Source organism: Oncorhynchus keta, chromosome 7 (assembly GCF_023373465.1).
Source record: "Oncorhynchus keta strain PuntledgeMale-10-30-2019 chromosome 7, Oket_V2, whole genome shotgun sequence".
Classification (NCBI taxonomy): Eukaryota; Metazoa; Chordata; class Actinopteri; order Salmoniformes; family Salmonidae; genus Oncorhynchus; species Oncorhynchus keta.
This window is the reverse complement of record NC_068427.1, coordinates 4210083-4228902: the sequence shown is the minus strand read 5'-3', so window position 1 is coordinate 4228902 and position 18820 is coordinate 4210083. Positions and strand designations below refer to the sequence as shown.

Here is an 18820-nt window from a genome sequence, read left to right as displayed (position 1 = left end):
TAAGCAATTTCATAAATGCGTCAAGTGCAGCGTCTGGTTTCTCCTCATTACACACCACTGTCATGACGTTGCCCTCTTTGGGTATAGCGAGCACTATCCTCCTTTCTCTGTCTCCTACACTCAGGCTGCTGCGACCTCAGGTCGTAAATTCCTGGAGGAGATCATCTCCTCATGGCCACAGTATAGAGAGAGAGAACAAAGGAATTTCTTCCACCTCACAGAACTTGAGGTCCGAACAACATTTATGTTCTGGAGAAGGTATAAAATATTGGTAAAGGATCCAGCTACGAACTGGTCCGTTTGGTACAATTTTGTGAAACTCATGGGAGACAATACGGCCACATTACCATAACGCTGTTTATACAATAGCCTCAGATATGAGGCTTACATCTAATTGTTGTATAAGATGAATGAGTGAGGATGATACTGTTTGTGAAATTGTGTAATGTGATTTTGGACTGTTTAATGAAGGAAACTGAAGGAAATTCCCTTTGGAGTTTAACCTTATTGGGATAGGGGGCAGCATTTTCACTTTTGGAATAATAGCGTGCCCAGAGTGAACTGCCTCCTACTCTGTCCCAGATGCAAATATATGCATATTATTATTAGTATTGGATAAAAATACTCTGAAGTTTCTAAAACTGTTTGAATGAGGTCTGTGTGTGTAACAGAACTCATATGGCAGGCAAAAACCTGACAAACATCCAACCAGGAAGTGGGACATTGAGGTTTGTAGTTTTTCAAAGCTTTGCCTACCGAGTACACATTGAGATATGGATGAGGTTGCACTTCCTAGGGCTTCCACTAGATGTCAACTGTCTTTTGAAAGTTGAATGAGGATTCTACTATAAAGGAGGGGCTCATGAGACCTGTTTGAGTCAGTGGTCTGGCAGAGAGCCTTGGTCTCATGACGCGTGCTCCCGACAGAGTTACCTCTCGTTCCAGTGCCTTTTCTGAAGACAAAGGAATTCTGTTAAAAACATCCTAACAATTGATTCCATACATCGTTTGACATGTTCTAAAGGACTGTAACGGAACCTTTCGAGTTTTTGTCTGGATGAAATGCTTGCACCTCATGAAGATGGATTACTGGGCTGAATACGCTAACAACAAGTGGCTATTTGGACATAAATGATGGAACTTTATGGAACAAATCAGTCATTTATTGTCAAACTGGGATTCCTGGGAGTGCCTTCTGATGAAGATCATCAAAGGTAAGTGAATATTTATGGTGTTGTTTCTAACTTAGTTGATTCCAAAATGGCGGCTATTCCTCTGGCTGTTTAGGGTTCTGAGCGCCGTTCTCAGATTATGCTTTTTCCGTAAAGTTTTTTTTAAATCTGACACAGCGGTTGCATTATGGAGAAGTCTATCTTTAATTCTGTGAATAACACTAGTATCGTTTATCAATATTTATTATGAGTATTTCTGCTAAAATCACTGGATGTTTTGTAATCAAAACTTTACTGCACGTAAGGTACCAATGTAAACTGAGATTTTTGGATATAAATATGCACATTATCCAACAAAACACACATGTATTGTGTAACATGAAGTCCTATGAGTTTCATCTGATGAAGATCATCAAAGGTTAGTGATTAATTTTATCTATATTTCTGCTTTTTGTGACTCCTCTCTTTGGCTGGAAAAATGGCTGTGTGTTTTTTTCGACTTGGCAGTGATCTAACATTCAATCATATGTTGTGCTAAAGCTGTAAAGTATTTACACGATGGGTAGAAACCTGTTAGGGATAGGGGGCAGCATTTTCACTTTGGATGCATCCTACTCTGTCCTAGATGCTAATATATGCATATTTTTATTACTATTGGATAGAAAACACTGAAGTTTCTAAAACTGTTTGAATTATGTCTGTGAGTATTTTTTACCTTTATTTTACTAGGCAAGTCAGTTAAGAACAAATTCTTATTTTCAATGACGGCCTAGGAACAGTGGATTAACTGCCAGTTCAGGGGCAGAACGACAGATTTGTACCTTGTCAGCTCGGGGATTCGAACTTGCAACCTTTCGGTTACTAGTCCAACGCTCTAACCACTAGGCTACCCTGCCGCCCCAGTATAACAGAACTCATAGGGCAGGCAATCTTCCAAACAGGAAGTGGAAATTCTGAAGGCTGGTCTAATTTGAAGTGATCGCCTATTCACATCCAAACAAGATATGGATCTGTTCGCACTTCCTACACCTTCCACTAGATGTCAGCATTCAGTAGAACGTGGAATGAAGCCCCTAGTGTGATATTTGACCGAATGGGCGGGGAATGAGTCACTGGCCTGGCAGAATGCCTTTTGGGCATGTGAGCTAAACCTGGTAGCGAATGCAGCTAATTGGACACTAGTAATGGACATTATGGAACAAAACAACAATTTATTGTGGAACTAGGACTCCTTGCACTGCATTCTGATGAAAGATCACCAAAGGTAAGGGAATATTTATGATGTAATTTCGTATTTCTGTTGACTCCAACATGGCGGAGAAATGTTGTTACTTCTGAGCGCTGTCTCAGATTATTGCATGGTATGCTTTTTTCGTAACGTTTAAAAAAAATCTGGCACAGCGGTTGTATTAAGAGCCAGTGTATCTTTAATTATATGTAAAACATGTATCTTTACATCTTTAAAGTTTATGATGAGTATTTCTGTTATCTATTTCTGTTAGCTCTCTGTAAATACTCCCGTAAATACTCAATTTCTGAACATGGCGTCAGTGTAAACCGAGAATTGTGGATATAAATATGCATATTATCGAACAAAACATAAATGTATTGTGTAACATGATGTCATGAGTGAGTGTCATCTGATGGAGATTATCAAAGGTTAGTGATTCATTTTATCTCTAATTCTGTGTTTGTGACTATCTTTGGCTGGGAAAAATTGCAGTTTTTTTTATTTGGTGGTGATCTAACATAAATACATGTTGTGTTTTCACTGTAAAACATTTTAAAAATCCGACATGATGGGTAGATTAACAATATGTTTATCTTTCATTTGCTGTATTGGACTTGTTAATGTGTCAAAGTTACATATTTCCCAAAAATATTTTTGAATTTTGCGCGCTGCCTATTCAGCGGAATGTTGTCGAGGGGTTCCGCTGCGCTAGATAGGTTAACTAAATCAGATGACTGCCCATGAGCACAGTTATGGTCTGGCGTCCTGGGACAGGCCCCTTTCTGCTCTTCTCAATAAAACCCCCACCATGAGAATTTCTCAACAGACCATGTTTCTCTAAATTACGAGAAGACTAAGGTTGAGACCAGCTTACCTCGAATAACGAGAGGGCCAAGGTTTGAGTGGAGACCATAAACCTGAAGATAAACTAAGGTTTGATTAGATGGCTGGATCTTTTAACCATAACACAAGCGTTTATGTGCAAAGGATTAGCATTTCAATTGTTAAAATTATCAACTGTGTGTTGTCTTATCTCAGTCGACCCCCACTTCCCTTTTGTACACCAAGCCGCGATGCCGGTTTATCCCACTAGGGAAACTCCGCTATCATTTCCTTGTAACTATCCATTGTTTGTGTGATGCACTTCTGTGAATTACTTAATTAGTAAAAAAATGATTTTAAGACAATTGATGTATGGATGACTCATAGTGAAGACTGGGTTCGTGCAGATAACCAACAATTTATGACGTTTGGAATGAGACTAACGTGAGGTAAAGAATAATATTAACATATCTGAAAGTTATATTAGGAATATTATAACTTTGTAATCTGAATATTTTCCTAGTTAATTAGTTACGTGATTAAGTATTCTTTACATCAATAACATAGTTGTACATTATATACATTATATTAGGCCCTGCCTCTGGAACTTTGGTTTTTCTAGATAGCTACTATATTTTGATCACTACAGCCGATGGAAATTTCTGCAGCATTAGTAAAGATGTGATCAATACTTGGTGATGATTTCCTTCCTGTGCTGTTTGTAACTACCCTGGTAGGTTGACTGATAACCTGAACCAGGTTGCAGGCACTGGCTACAGTTTAAAGCTTTTTCTTGAATGGGCAGCTTGATGAAAGCCAGTCAATATCTAAATCACCCCCCAAAAATATATTTCTCTGATATCACATACATTATCAAGCATTTCACACATGTTATCAAGATACTGACTATTAGCACTTGGTGGTCTATAGCAGATCCCGACAAGAATGGGCTTTAGGTGATGCATATTAGCCATATTACTTCAACAATATTTAACATGATATCCCCTCTAAGCTTTACAGGAATATGGCTCTGGATATAAACAGCAACGCCTCCACCATTGGCATTTCTGTCTTTTCTGTAGATGTTATAACCATGTATTGGTATCACTGTATCAAAGGTATAATCTAAGTGAGTTTCAGAGATCAAATATGAATGTAATCTGTTACTAGCAAGATATTGACTTCATGAACCTTGTTTCTTAAGCTACATATGTTAACCAGGGCAATTGTTTTGCATTTTTCTTGGATGCTTGATTGTTTGCATTGCTTTACTGGGAAGCATAGCAGAAGTAGACATTCTCATGTTATTTATTTTAGTGCAGGGTGAGCTGCACACAGTGGACTTCCTACTAGGGTACACTGCCTCAGTGCTAAGAGTATAACTCTGGTTCATAGGCACCTGATTACTGCATACAATAGCTGCATGATCAGCAGAGGCATTCATGACAGTTAGAAAAATAAAATAAAATTGTATTTGTCACATGCACCGAATACAACAGTGAAATGCTAACCTTAACCAACAATGCAGTTTAAAGACAAATACGTGTTAATTAAGTTAAAAAAAGAGAAGTAAAAAATAAAAATGATTTAAGAGCAGCAGTAAAATAATAGTCGCGAGGCTATATACAGGGGGTACTGGTAGAGAATCAATGTGCGGGGCACAGGCTAGTTGAGGTAATTGAGGCAATATGTACATGTAGGTAGAGTTAAAGTGACTATGCATAGATAATAAACAGAAAGTAGCATTAGTGTAATATAGGAGGGGGGAATTAACACAAATAGTCTGGGTAGCCATTTGACTAGCTGTTCAGGATTCTTATGGCTCTGGGGTAGAAGCTTTTAAGAAGCCTTTTGGACCTAGACTTGTCGCTCCAGTACCGCTTGCCGTGCGGTAGCAGAGAGAACAGTCTATGACTAGGGTGGCTGAAGTCTTTGACAATTTTTAGGGTCTTCCTCTGACCGCCTGGAAAAGAGGTCCTGGATGGCAGGAAGCTTGGCCCCAGTGATGTACTGGTCCGTACACACTACCCTCTGTAGTGCCTTGTGGTCGGATCCCGAGCAGTTTCCATACCAGGCAGTGATGCAACCAGTCAGGATGCTCTCGGTGGTGCAACTGTAGAACTTTTTGAGGATTTGAGGACCCATGCCAAATCTTTTTAGTCTCCTGAGCGGGAATAGGAATGGTCGTGCCCTCTTCACAACTGTCTTGGTGTGTTTGGAACATGATAGTTTGTGGGTGAGTTGGACACCAAAGAACTTGAAGCTCTCAACCTGCTCCACTACAGCCCCGTCGATGAGAGTGGGGGCGTGCTCGATCCTCCTTTTCCTGTAGTTCACAATCATCTCCTTCCTCTTGATCACTTTGAGGGAGAGGTTGTTATCCTGGCACCACACGGCTAGGTTTCTGACCTCCTCCTTATAGGTTGTCTCATTGTTGTCGGTGATCAGGCATCCCACTGTTGTATTGTCAGCAAACTTAATGATGGTGTTGGAGTCGTGCCTGGCCATGCAGTCATGAGTGAACAGGGAGCAGCGGAGGACGCAACCCTTAGGGGCCCCTGTATTGAGGATCAGTGGGCAGATGTGTTGTTACCTACCCTTAACACCTGGGGGTGGCTAGTCAGGAAGTCCAGGATCCAGTTGCAGAGGGAGGTGTTTAGTCCCAGGGTCATTAGCTTAGTGATGAGCTTTGAGGGCACTATGGTATTGAACACTGAGCTGTAGTCAATGAATAATGTTGCACGTCCTGTTAATCTGCCTGGCCCTGCGGCCTTGTGAATGTTGACCTGTTTAAAGGTCTTACTCACATCAGCTACGGACAGCGTGATCACACAGTCGTCTGGCCCAGCTGATGCTCTCAAGCATGTTTCTTGCCTCGAAGTGAGCATAGAAGTAATTTAGATTGTCTGGTAGGCTTGTGTCACTGGGCAGCTCGCGGCTGTGCTTCCCTTTGTAGTCTGTAATAGATTGCAAGTCCTGCCACATCCGATGAGCATCAGAGCCGGTGTAGTACGATTCAATCTTAGTCCTGTATTGATGCTTTGCCTGTTTGATGGTTCGTCGGCGGGCATATAGGGATGTCTGATAAGTGTCCGGGTTAGAGTCCCGCTCCTTGAAAGTGGCAGCTCTACCCTTTAGCTCAGCGCGAATGTTGACTGTAATCCATGGCTTCTGGTTGGGGTACGTACGTACAGTCACTGTGGTGATGACGTCATCGATGCTCTTGTTGATGAAGCCAGTGACTGATGTGGTGGACTCCTCAATGCCATCGGAAGAATTCCGGAACATATTCCAGTCTGTGCTAGCAAAACAGTCCTGTAGCTTAGCATCTGCTTCATCTGACCACTTCGAGTCACTGGGTTTCCTGCTTTAGTTTTTGCTTGTAAACATGCATCAGGAAGATATAATTATGGTCAGATTTGCCAAATGGAGGGTGAGGGAGAGCTTTGTATGCGTCTCTGTGTGTGGAGTAAAGGTGGTAAAGGTGGTTTTTTCCCCCTCTGTTTGCACATTTAACATGCTGGTAGAAATGATGTAAAAATTATTTAAGTTTCCCTACATTAACGTCCCCGGCCACTAGGAGCTCTGCCTCTGGGTGAGAGTTTTCCTGTTTGCTTATGACCTTATATAGCTAATTGAGTGCGGATTTAGTGCAAGCATCGGTTTGTGGTGGTAATAGACAGCTACGAAAAATGGTGTGGTCTACAGCTTATCATGAGATACTCTACCTCAGGTGAGCAAATCCTCGAGACTTCCTTAATATTAGATTTCGTGCATCTGCTAATGTTTACAAATATACACAGACCGCCACCCCTTGTCTTACCGGAGGCTGCTATTGTATCTTGCCGATGCCGCGTCAACCCCGCCAGCTGTATGTTATTCATGTCATCGTTCAGCCACGACTCGGTGAAACATAAGATATTACCGTTTTTTATGTCCCATTGGCAGGATATTCATGATCGTAGCTCGTCTATTTTGTTATCCAATGATTGTAAGTTGTCTAATAGGACTGATGGTAGAGGCAGATTACCCACTCCCAGTTGGATCCTTACAAGGCACCCCAACCTACGTCCCCGATATCTCTGTCTCTTTCTTATGGGAATTTCGGGAATTTTCTGTCCTGATATCTAGAAGCTCTTTTCAGACATAGGAGACAGGGGCAGAAACATTATGTAAAAAATAAGTTACAAATAACACAAAAAAACAGACACAATAGCACAATTGGTTGGAGGGACATATGTTAGGTTACTTCCATTGTGTCTACCAATGCCCCTGGGCTAATGTATATTTTGTAAAGTATTATGACAGGTCAGTGACACAACCCTAGGAATTAACTGAGTTGGGCATGGGTAATCGATAAGTTATTGTCTCAATGCAGCCTTATAATGATGTGAAAGGATCCAGGAACCCAAATGATTTGGGTGGATCCCATCCTATTTATAAAACGTGTTTTGTTTCCAAAAGATATTGAAATTGTCAACAAAAGTTACACCCATTGAGCTGCAATAATCATGAAGCCAGTTGTAAAGAGAAAGAATTCTGCTGAAGCATTCAATGCCACGATTCAGAGAAGGCACAGGGCTGGGTAGGATGGGTATTTTATTAGTGTCTAGCAGAGAATCAATCAGCTCTTTAAAATCCAGTTTCAACTATTCAGAGTTGTCCTTAATTTACTTCTCCAGACAAAAAAGGCTCCATTGCAAAACTAATCTGGGACTAACTTTGTTAGCTTGATGGCTAGCAGCTTAGCTAGCTAGCTAAGGTTAGCGACTCTGTTAAGCAGGCTTCAACCTGTCTGTTAAGCGGGATGATGCTCTAGATCGACATGTACAACAGACAGTGTGTTCCAGTTCCCGCCAATCTCCAGCAATTGAAGAGGAGTGGGACAGCATTCCACAGGCCACAATCAACAGCCTGAAGGAGGTGTGTCGCTCTGCATGAGGCAAATGTTGGTCACACCAGATACTGACTGTTTTTTATATCCACGCCCCTACCTTTTTTCTAAGGTACAGTATCTCTGACCAACAGACGCATATCTGTATTCCCAGTCATGTGACATCCATAGATTAAGGCCTAATGAATGTATTTCAACTGACTGACTTCCTTATATGAATGTAATGCAGTAAAAAAGTTGAAATTGTTGCATGTTGCGTTTATATTGATCAGTGTATATTGTATATGATCTATATAGAGCAGACATATAAACTGAACAATAAAAACAACAAACCCTCTCGAGTCATGAACTTTGGTTTGTTTACTTGAAATAATACTGTAACAGTATATCCCTTTTTTCTGAAGAAATCTATGTTGAGAAATGCCTCTTTTTCTACAAAGTTACCTTTTAGACCTGTCTATGTCTTGTGCTCTTTACGTAACAGTCTTCAGTTTCCCCTGAAGACGCTGCTGTGTACATATGAAAAATGAAATAGACCAGCTCTTACCATGCAGTCATGCATGATCTTATTCCAGTCTTCCCCCGTGACAATACGGAACAGAACCGTGATGGCCTTCCCTGCCGTGGAGAAGTTAGCATGCCTGTCATTGAGAAAAAATGTAAACAAATAAAGTAGCACACACACACACACACACACACACACACACACACACACACACACACACACACACACACACACACACACACACACACACACACACACACACACACACACACACACACACACACACACACACACACACACACGCACACGCACACGCACACGCACGCACGCACACACACACACACGCTTTAGAGAGAATGAGTGTGTGGCTGCAGACTTCTCAAACTCCCACTATTTCTCCACTAGAGGAGGCTGTGATGGTGCCACAAATCGAATAAGTGACACTTGCTCTTCAAATCTCTACAGTAACCAGAGCGCTAACCGTGTGGAGGATAGGAGAAATGATGACTAGGAAGGAGAATGAGAGGGGAGCAGAGTCAGGCAAATGAAAGGAGAGGAGAAAGGTAAAAAGGATGAAAGGAAGGAGGAAGACTTGGAGAAGTGGGAGGAAGAGTTGAAGTTAGGAAATAGACAGAGGACAAGGAATACGTGTGAAAGAGGTAAAGAAAGGGGGATAAAAACAGAACGTAGAGAAAGGGAAGCTGTCGATGACCTGTTGATGTTCTCTCCGTATTTAACAGTTCCGAATAGGACGACTCCAGCGAAGGCGTAGCAGAGGAGGAGAAGGAACATTCCCACGATGATGAAGAAGCTTTTATACATACTGACCACGACTGTCAGCAGTAGCATCTTCAGAGTCACCTACAGACAGATTATAGCATTAGAGAGACCACCCAGCGGGCAAAATGGTTGCAGGAGTTTTGTTACCTCCTTTTTAGCAACCAGCAACATAACAAACGGAGGTTGTAACAGGTTATAATTGAGTTAATTGGTTATAATTTGAGTTATATGATGTATTCAACCAGAAAAACAGTTTACAACTCCAAATTGCTTTTTTTTGCCTGCTGGGCAAGCTAGTAAATAGGGAAAAAGTATTTTTAACCTCTTCAACCTATGGGGGCGCTATGTCATTATTGGATAAAAAGACGTGCCCGTTTTAAGCGCAGTATTTTGTCACGAAAAGATGCTCGACTATGCATGGAATTGACAGCCTTGGACAGACAAACCTCTGACGTTTCCAAAACTGCAAAGATATTATCTGTGAGTGCCCCAGAACTAATGCTACAGGCGAAACCAAGATGAAGTTTCATACTGGAAATACCCCAGATTCTGAAGGCGCTGTGTTCCAATGTCTCCTTATATGGCTGTCAATGTGCCAGGAATGAGCCTGCCCTTTGTGTCGTTTCTCCAAGGTGTCTGCAGCATTGTGACGTGTTTGTAGGCATATCATTGGAAGATTGACCATAAGAGACTACATTTAACCTGGTGTCCCGCCCGGTGTCCTGTGTCGAAATGATTGCGTAATCTGTAGGTCCATGCGCGTTCCATTTCTTCAGAAGAGAAAGTCAACTGCCACGAAGGATTTTATCGTCGATAGATATGTGAAAAACACCTTGAGGATTGATTCTAAACATCGGTTTGCCATGTTTCTGTCGATATTATGGAGTTAATTTGGAAAAAAGTTTGCGTTTTAATGACTTTTTTTTTATTACCCAAACGTGATGAACAAAACGGAGCGATTTGTCGACACAAATAATATTTTTTGTAAAAAAGGAACATTTGCTATCTAACTGAGAGTCTTCTCATTGAAAACATCTGAGGTTCTTCAAAGGTAAATGATTTTATTTGAATCCTTTTCTTGTTTTTGTGAAAATGTTGCATGCTGAAAGCCAGGCATAAATCCTATGCTAGGCTATCAATACTGTTACACAAATGCTTGTTTAGCTATGGTTCAAAAGCATATTTAGAAAATCTGAGATGACAGTGTTGTTAACAAAAGGCTAAGCTTGAGAGCAAATAGATTTAATTTCATTTCATTTGCGATTTTCATGAATAGTTAACGTTGCGTTGTGGTAATGAGCTTGAGGCTGTAGTCACGATACCGGATCCGGGATGTCTCGACGCAAGAAGTTAACAGTTTCGTTCAGTAATATGCACTGTAAGTTCCATTAGGCTTACAGTGGGCTATACTTACATGCTTCCCACAGATGGTGAAGAACCTGAAGACGATCACACAGGTGCCCATCATGTAAGTATATGCATTCTACAGGAGAACACTGTGATCAGCCATTTACTAATTATACACTAATCTTCACAATATATTTAGTCATAACTCGAAAGAAGTACAGAATTGTTGTTCGAAAATGCACTAGTTCCAGGAAAGAACAAGTGTTGTAAAGAATAGCTTGTATATCTGTATTTATACTGTGTGTGTGTATGTGTGTCCTCACCAGTAGAGCAAAGTGCAAGACTATCCAGATGACTCCCAGGATTGTCACCAGTAAATCGTAGCGGTTTCGTCTGCTCTGCCAGTACCCCGCCGGGGACATAGCTATGAACTTCATCGTCACCTGGTTACCACAACAACAAAATCCATTCGCATTGTAGTCACATTGCTTTTATAATACTGTACATTTGTCACAATCCTGCCTTGAGATCCATGTGCATAGTATTCCATGCAAATGTCCCATTGACATGCACCCAGACTCTTACCTCTAACACAAAGATAATGGTGAAGACCACTGACATGGTAGCAAGTGGCATTGTTACTGGGTCATCTACATCCCACTGAAACACACACATTTCACACAAAAGCTGATGTCCAGCACAATCCAGCACCACTCTTAAATCTTCCTCTTTAAGCTCAACTTAATTGATAGTATATATAGTGATGCACGGGTTGAAATCCGTAGCGTTTTTTTGAGGCTCGTGTCACTTAAAATACACTGAGTGTACAAAACATTAGGAACACCTTCCTGATATTGAGATGCGCCCTCTTTTGCCCTCGCAACAGCCTCAATTCATCGGGCATGGACTCTACAAGGTGTCGAAAGCGTTCCACATGGATTCTGGCCCATGCTGACTCCAATGCTTCCTACAGTTGTGTCAAGATGGCTGGATGTCCTTTGGGTGGTGGACCATTCTTGATACACATGGGAAACTTGACTGTGAAAACCCCAGCAGCATTGCAGTTCTTGTTGCAAACCGGTGGGCCTGGCACCAAATACCATACCACGTTCAAAGGCAGTTAAATATTTTGTCTTGCCCATTCACCCTCTAAATGGCACACATATACAATCCATGTCTCAATGCTTAAAAATGTAACCTGTCTCCTCCCCTTCATCTACACTGATTGAAGTGGATTTAATAAGTGACATCAATAAGGGATCATAGCTTTCCCCTGGATTCACCTGGTCAGTCTATGTCATGGAAAGAGTAGGTGTTCTTAATGTTTTGTACACTCAGTGTAGACGCCCTTTTAAAAATTATTGATTCAAAATTTCAGTTTACTTCTTCAATTGACTGACGTCAACTTTAATTGATTGCAACCTTGATTTTCACTGTATAACATCGGCCGAGTAGTCCGGGCCAATTCTGTGAAATTGCAGATGGGTGTACTGTAGGTAAGAAAATAGCTGAGCAGCACATCACTAGTAGATAGAAAATGTATGTCTACATCAGACAGCCTCACCTTGACAGACAGCAGCACTGACTGGGCCAAAACCAGCACAGCGATACCCCGTTTGAAGAAGGGGTGCTGAGTGATGTCATACATCTTGGCACGGAACCCTGCATTCTCTGTTGGGGGAGAGAGGAGTGAGGATCAACACCAGACCAGACCCAAACAGCAGGGTGAATTCCAATAGCCTAAATCATTTCCTCATCACCTTTCCTTAGGAGATGATTATGATGCTTTCCAATATAGATGGAGCTCATACTATCGCTGTACAACTGAATGTTTTCTAGACCTGAACCACATTCAGTAAGCAAACGTGGAACATTGCAGACAGACATGTCATGAATAAAACTGACATGCTTCCTTATTCTATTGTCAGAGAAGCATATTTACTCTACAGTATGTATTTCTAGCTCAACATTCTACAACATTGTGCCCTGCAGAACCCAAGTACCCCCAGCCATTTCACTGATACAATTAGTCAGAGAAAACAGAAATCAGACAGATTGCCATTTGTTTATGTTGGATTATAAAGTTGCTGGCACACACACGCGCATGGCCATGCTTTCTGGCTCAGTCACACATGCATGCACACAAACAGGTCAGTATTTCTCGATGTGCGAGTCAGTGTGTGTCAGATTATGTCCTCCTTACATTACCCGTTTATTCTCTCCAGTATCATAAATGACATCCTACGACCGGCGACTTATCAACTTTTACAGCCAGCAATAATATTACTTGGAAACCAACAGAAATCTCAAAATTGGATTCAGGGCTGTAATGGAAAAAAAAATATTTCCAATCTTCTTGGAATAAGATCTACAGCTTGTCAGTACAGGTCTTATCTTAGTTAATTTAAAAATATGAGTCTCATACGCAGGGCCGGATTAAGAAATCATAGGCCACTTCCCGGCACACCATCCTTTTTGTAAACAAATCCGTGCACCAAGATACAACTCGATGTGTGGTGAATTTTCTGTTGAAGAAAAAGCCCCTTTCTAATAAAGCCATCATAACATTTGCGATGTGACGTAGGCTACAGTTGAGCAGAGCCGTTTTTAGGACTTCCACACATTTCTTAACAGTGAGAGCGGGCTCCTGTGGTTGGATAAAAACATATTAGAAATAATGATGTTAAATACTATATTAAAATAAATAATAATGATGTTACTGGCCCAGTAACATTAATTTATTATGTACTTTATAAAACAAATATATGAATCACTTACCCAATCAAGGCAGGGCGCCCCAGTTACCAACGTGGACCCCTACATAATCTCCTGATGATTATACTGTATATACAAAATAATACAACTGTTATAGATGCCTGGTCCCTGCTTATATGCTTGACTTTGAAACATTGGCATCAAATAACATAGGGAACAAAATCCATCCTACTGTAAATCATTGTTAATACTTAATGTGTTACTGCTAAAAGTCTCCTGAGTTAACTGGACAAGCATGTTAGCCTCACCATTGCTTTAAGAGCAGCCTCATCATCTCTTTTCTATGCTGTATAAAACTAATGAAAGGTCATTCATAACAGGTGGATGTGAGTACCTGGTAGGCAAAATGAGAGCTGTATGTACTGTATACCTGAGATAACACTAGCTCAGCCCAAGCCCCAGTAAACACTAGCCCAGCCCCAGCAAACACTAGCTCAGCCCAAGCCCCAGTAAACACGAGCCCAGCCCCAGTAAACACAAGCTCATCCCAAGCCCCAGTAAACACCAGCCCAGCCCCAGTAAACACTAGCTCAGCCCAAGCCCCAGTAAACACTAGCCCAGCCTCAGTAAACACGAGCTCAGACCAAGCCCCAGGAAACACAAGCCCAGCCCCAGTAAACACTAGCTCAGCCCAAGCCCCAGTAAACACTAGCCCAGCCCCAGTAAACACTAGCTCAGCCCCAGTAAATACTAGCTCATCCCAAGCCACGCCCCAGTAAACACTAGTCCAGCCCCAGTAAACACTAGCTCATCCCAAGCCCCAATAAACACAATCGCAGCCCCAGTAAACACTAGCTCAGCCCCAGTAAACACTATCTCAGCTCCAGCCCCAGTAAACACAATCCCAGCCCCAGTAAACACTAGTCCAGCCCCAGTAAACACTAGCTCAGACCAAGTAAACACTAGCTCAGGCCAAGCCCCAGTAAACACTAGCTCAGGCCAAGCCCCAGTAAACACTAGCTCAGACCAAGCCCCAGTAAACACTAGCTCAGGCCAAGCCCCAGTAAACACTAGCCCAGCACCAGTAAACACTAGCTCAGGTTAAGCCCCAGTAAACACTAGCCCAGACCCAGTAAACACTAGCTTAGGCCAAGCCCCAGTAAACACTAGCTCAGCCCAAGCCCCAGTAAACACTAGCCCAGCCCCAGTAAACACTAGCTCAGCCCCAGTAAATACTAGCTCATCCCAAGCCACGCCCCAGTAAACACTAGTCCAGCCCCAGTAAACACTAGCTCATCCCAAGCCCCAATAAACACAATCGCAGCCCCAGTAAACACTAGCTCAGCCCCAGTAAACACTAGCTCAGGCCAAGCCCCAGTAAACACTAGCCCAGCTCCAGTAAACACTAGCTCAGCCCAAGCCCCAGTAAACACAATCCCAGCCCCAGTAAACACTAGCCCAGCCCCAGTAAACACTAGCCAAGCCCAAGCCCCAGTAAACACTAGCCCAGCCCCAGTAAACACTAGCTCAGGCCAAGCCCCAGTAAACACTAGCTCAGACCAAGCTCCAGTAAACACTAGCTCAGGCCAAGCCCCAGTAAACACTAGCCAGCCCCAGTAAACACGAGCTCAGCCCAAGCCCCAGTAAACACTAGCCCAGCCCCAGTAAACACTAGCTCAGCCCAAGCACCAGTAAACACTAGCCCAGCCCAAACCCCAGTAAACACTAGCCAGGCCCAGTAAACACTAGCTCAGCACAAGCCCCAGTAAACACTAGCCCAGCCCCAGTAAACACTAGCCCAGCCCCAGTAAACACTAGCTCAGCACAAGCCACAGTAAACACTAGCCCAGCCCCAGTAAACACTAGCTCAGGCCAAGCCCCAGTAAACACTAGCCCAGACCCAGTAAGCACTAGCCCAGCCCAAATAAACACTAGCCAAGCCCCAGTAAACACTTGCTCAGCCCAAGCCCCAGTAAACACTATCCCAGCCCCAGTAAAAACTATCCCAGCCCCAGTAAACACTAGCCCAGACCCAGTAAACACTAGCCCAGCTAAACACAGCCAGAGCCCCAGCCCCAGTAAACAATCCCAGCCCTAAACACTAGCTCAGCCCAGTAAACACTTGCTCAGCCCAAGCCCCAGTAACCACTATCCCAGCTCCAGTAAACACTAGCCCAGCCCCAGTAAACACTAGCCCAGACCCAGTAAACAATAGCCCCAGCCCCAATAAATGATAGCCCAGCACAAGACCCAGTAAATGCTAGTCCAGCCCCAGTAAACACTATCCCAGCCCCAGTAAACACTAGCCCAGACCCAGTAAACGGTAGCCCAGCCCCAGACCCAGTAAACACTAGCCCCATCCCAGTAAACACCAAGACCCAGTAAACACTAGCCTAGCCCCAGTAAACACTAGCCCCAGCCCCAGTAAACACTATCCCAGCCCCAGTAAACACTAGCCAAGCCCCAGTAAAACACAGTAAGCCCAGCCCCAGTAAACAAGCTCAGCCCCAGCCCCAGTAAATAAATAAACATAGCCCAGCACAAGACCCAGTAAATGCTAGTCCAGCCCCAGTAAACACTAGCCCAGACCCAGTAAACGGTAGCCCAGCCCCAGACCCAGTAAACACTAGCCCCATCCCAGTAAACACCAGCCCAGCACCAGACCCAGTAAACACTAGCCCAGCCCCAGTAAACACTAGCCAAGTCCCAGTAAACACTATCCCAGCCCCAGTAAACACTAGCCAAGCCCCAGTAAACACTAGCCAAGCCCCAGTAAACACTATCCCAGCCCCAGTAAACACTAGCTCAGCCCAAGCCCCAGTAAATACTATCCCGGTCCCAAACCGAGTAAACAATAGCCTCAGCCCCAGTAAACACTAGCCCAGACCCAGAAAACACTAGCCCAGCCCTTATTCTGCAGCCTCAGCCAATGCTAGCCCATCCCCAGTCAGGTATAACCCAACATCTCAATCAACCAATAGATTTTAACAGCAAGATTGTTCAGCTGTCTCTCTACCGCAATGCTAAGTGTGCAGAATGCAGACACTTCTGAATATAGAGGAGGAACCGGAAACGATTTGGCCAAGCGAGCCTCCCTTAGCTCCCTAACACTGGGTTGAGCTGCACATTGGGTAAGTGTCTGTGAGTAAGTGAGTCAGGCCAGAGCCTAAGGTTTTTGGATGTGGATCCGAGTGGAGGTTAACATAGTTCTACCCAGCAGAGCCGCTGACTAAGACTGAACCATTGATTTTCGCTTTGCTCTGTACTAACTGGCTATGTGGTGCCTATTCCCTCCCCTGATTCCCATGCACTTCTCCATTGCACCCTGTTCTTGTTCTCACTCCTTCACGTATACACCTCTGCAGTTAAAACAGCATAACAAGCTGTGTATATCAGTCTGTGTATTACCATGCTGAGGATGGTACGATCTAACTGGGTGAAGGATTTGTTTGTCAAGAGGAAGTGACCTCAGCAAAGAGCTGAGTTGGGATGCTCAATTAGATCAGTAGAAGCGATCGATCATTAATATAACTCTTGTTGAAAACAGTTAATTCTCTGTGTGTGGGCGTGTGTGTGTATTTGTCTGTGAGGACTCTATTAGTCTTTGCATAATGAAATAGTGTATAATAATAATAATAATAATAATATATGCCATTTAGCTGACGCTTTTATCCAAAGCGACTTACAGTCATGTGTGCATACATTCTACGTATGGGTGGTCCCGGGAATTGAACCCACTACCCTGGCGTTACAAGCGCCATGCTCTACCAACTGAGCCACAGAAGGACCACCATAAGTATAAGCTCTATCACAGGGGGTGAGTTAGTGGATGAGTTCTGAGCATTTTAATGTCACTAGAGAGTCAGTGATTTAAAACTCTGTCTCTGATCAGAGGAGACAGAGAGCTTATTAGCACACAGTAGGCAGAGATATGATAAGAGAAAATAGAAGAAAAGAGAGAGAAACAGACATTTTATTTATTCACACACACACACACACACACACACACACACACACACACACACACACACACACACACACACACACACACACACACACACACACACACACACACACACACACACACACACACACACACACACACACACACACACACACACCTGGGCGTGGGGGGAGGTGGAGAGGCTGGGCAATCTTCAGTCGACTCTTCAGGTCCTCCCACCTCCTCTGGTCCACTGTCAGCAGAGCAGTACCCTGGGGAGGAAAAATACACACACAGACCCAGGTCTTATGACGGCGTTATAAAGGCTTTATGAATACATTTGAGAGGAATACCAATCATTATTGTCAGGAAGGTGTGCAAGGCAGGTCACCCGTGATACAAGTCAGTATTCGAGGTGTACAGTCTCCAGCTACGCCATGCCAGTACATGATTGTGTTCAACTTTGTTGAAACTGGGAAAAACGCACAGAGCACAGAATTGTGCTCTCTACCTTGTTCTCATTGAAGTTAGCGATGACCACTCCGACAAACAGAGTGAGTCCAATCATACAGCCCAGAAAGACAAACACGTGGATGTAGATACCATGTATCTGCAGGGAGAGACAAAGGTGTGTCATTACTTCTTACAATGTATATGTAGGATCCAGTATTATCATCAAGCAGAGAGAGGAAGAGAGAGAGAGAGGAAGAGGGGAAGAAAGAGAGAGAGAGAGCGAGAGAAGAGAGAAGAAAGTGAGGAGAGAGATACAGACAGACAGAGAGAGAGAGAGAGACAAAGTCAGAGATACAGAGAGAGAGAGAGAGAGAGAGAGGCCGAGGCAGAGGCAAAGAGACAGTAAATGTGTGTACCGGTCCGACGCGGTGAATGATGACATCACGGACCTCCACCCAGCCTTTGAGTGACAGGACCTCAAACAAAGCCAGCATGGCATTACCCACATTGTCAAAATTAAAGTTGCGAGGGTTGGCCCTGAAAAAAAAGTATTATAATTAAAACATACTTTATGTAGTGAGTAGAACTATAGTAATAACACCATCATTACTCATGGTCCTGGAGGGCTACAGTGTGTGCAAGGTTTAGTGCCAGCCCAGCACTATATATGTCTCAGCCAATCCTAATCACTCACCACACTCTTGGCACCCAGAAGCCAGGCTTCTTCTCTCCTGGTCTTAGTTTGAGATTGAGGTTTTTAGACACACTCACGTTGATCCGGAAGATTCCATGGCAGTCCTCCTACAAACAACCAGAGAGCACAGATGTCACTACACCATGCAAATTGAATGGGTAGAATGGACATACAGTAGATGGTACGAGATATCATAATGACAATGTTCTGATTTAAATCAGATTTTCTGGTTTCATCAATATCAAATAACTACATTACAACTTT

At 43.2% G+C, this 18820-nt stretch overlaps 1 protein-coding gene across 5 annotated transcripts in view; it reads right to left on the bottom strand.

Annotated features, from left to right (window-relative positions):
- nalcn (sodium leak channel, non-selective) overlaps positions 1 to 18820 on the bottom strand; it is a 267054-nt gene that overhangs the window by 13829 nt on the left and 234405 nt on the right. For all 5 annotated transcript variants that reach the window (XR_008139651.1, XM_052521864.1, XM_052521866.1 and 2 more), the window contains 10 exons: positions 18557 to 18663; positions 18279 to 18399; positions 17921 to 18019; positions 17588 to 17681; positions 12316 to 12422; positions 11337 to 11411; positions 11075 to 11194; positions 10819 to 10887; positions 9337 to 9485; positions 8667 to 8760 (listed from right to left, as the gene is read on the bottom strand). Coding sequence is in view for 4 of the 5 variants with exons in the window: in XM_052521864.1 (XP_052377824.1) it covers positions 8667 to 8760; positions 9337 to 9485; positions 10819 to 10887; positions 11075 to 11194; positions 11337 to 11411; positions 12316 to 12422; positions 17588 to 17681; positions 17921 to 18019; positions 18279 to 18399; positions 18557 to 18663 (1035 nt within the window). In the remaining variant the exon portion in view is untranslated. The remainder of the gene's footprint in view (positions 1 to 8666; positions 8761 to 9336; positions 9486 to 10818; positions 10888 to 11074; positions 11195 to 11336; positions 11412 to 12315; positions 12423 to 17587; positions 17682 to 17920; positions 18020 to 18278; positions 18400 to 18556; positions 18664 to 18820) is intronic.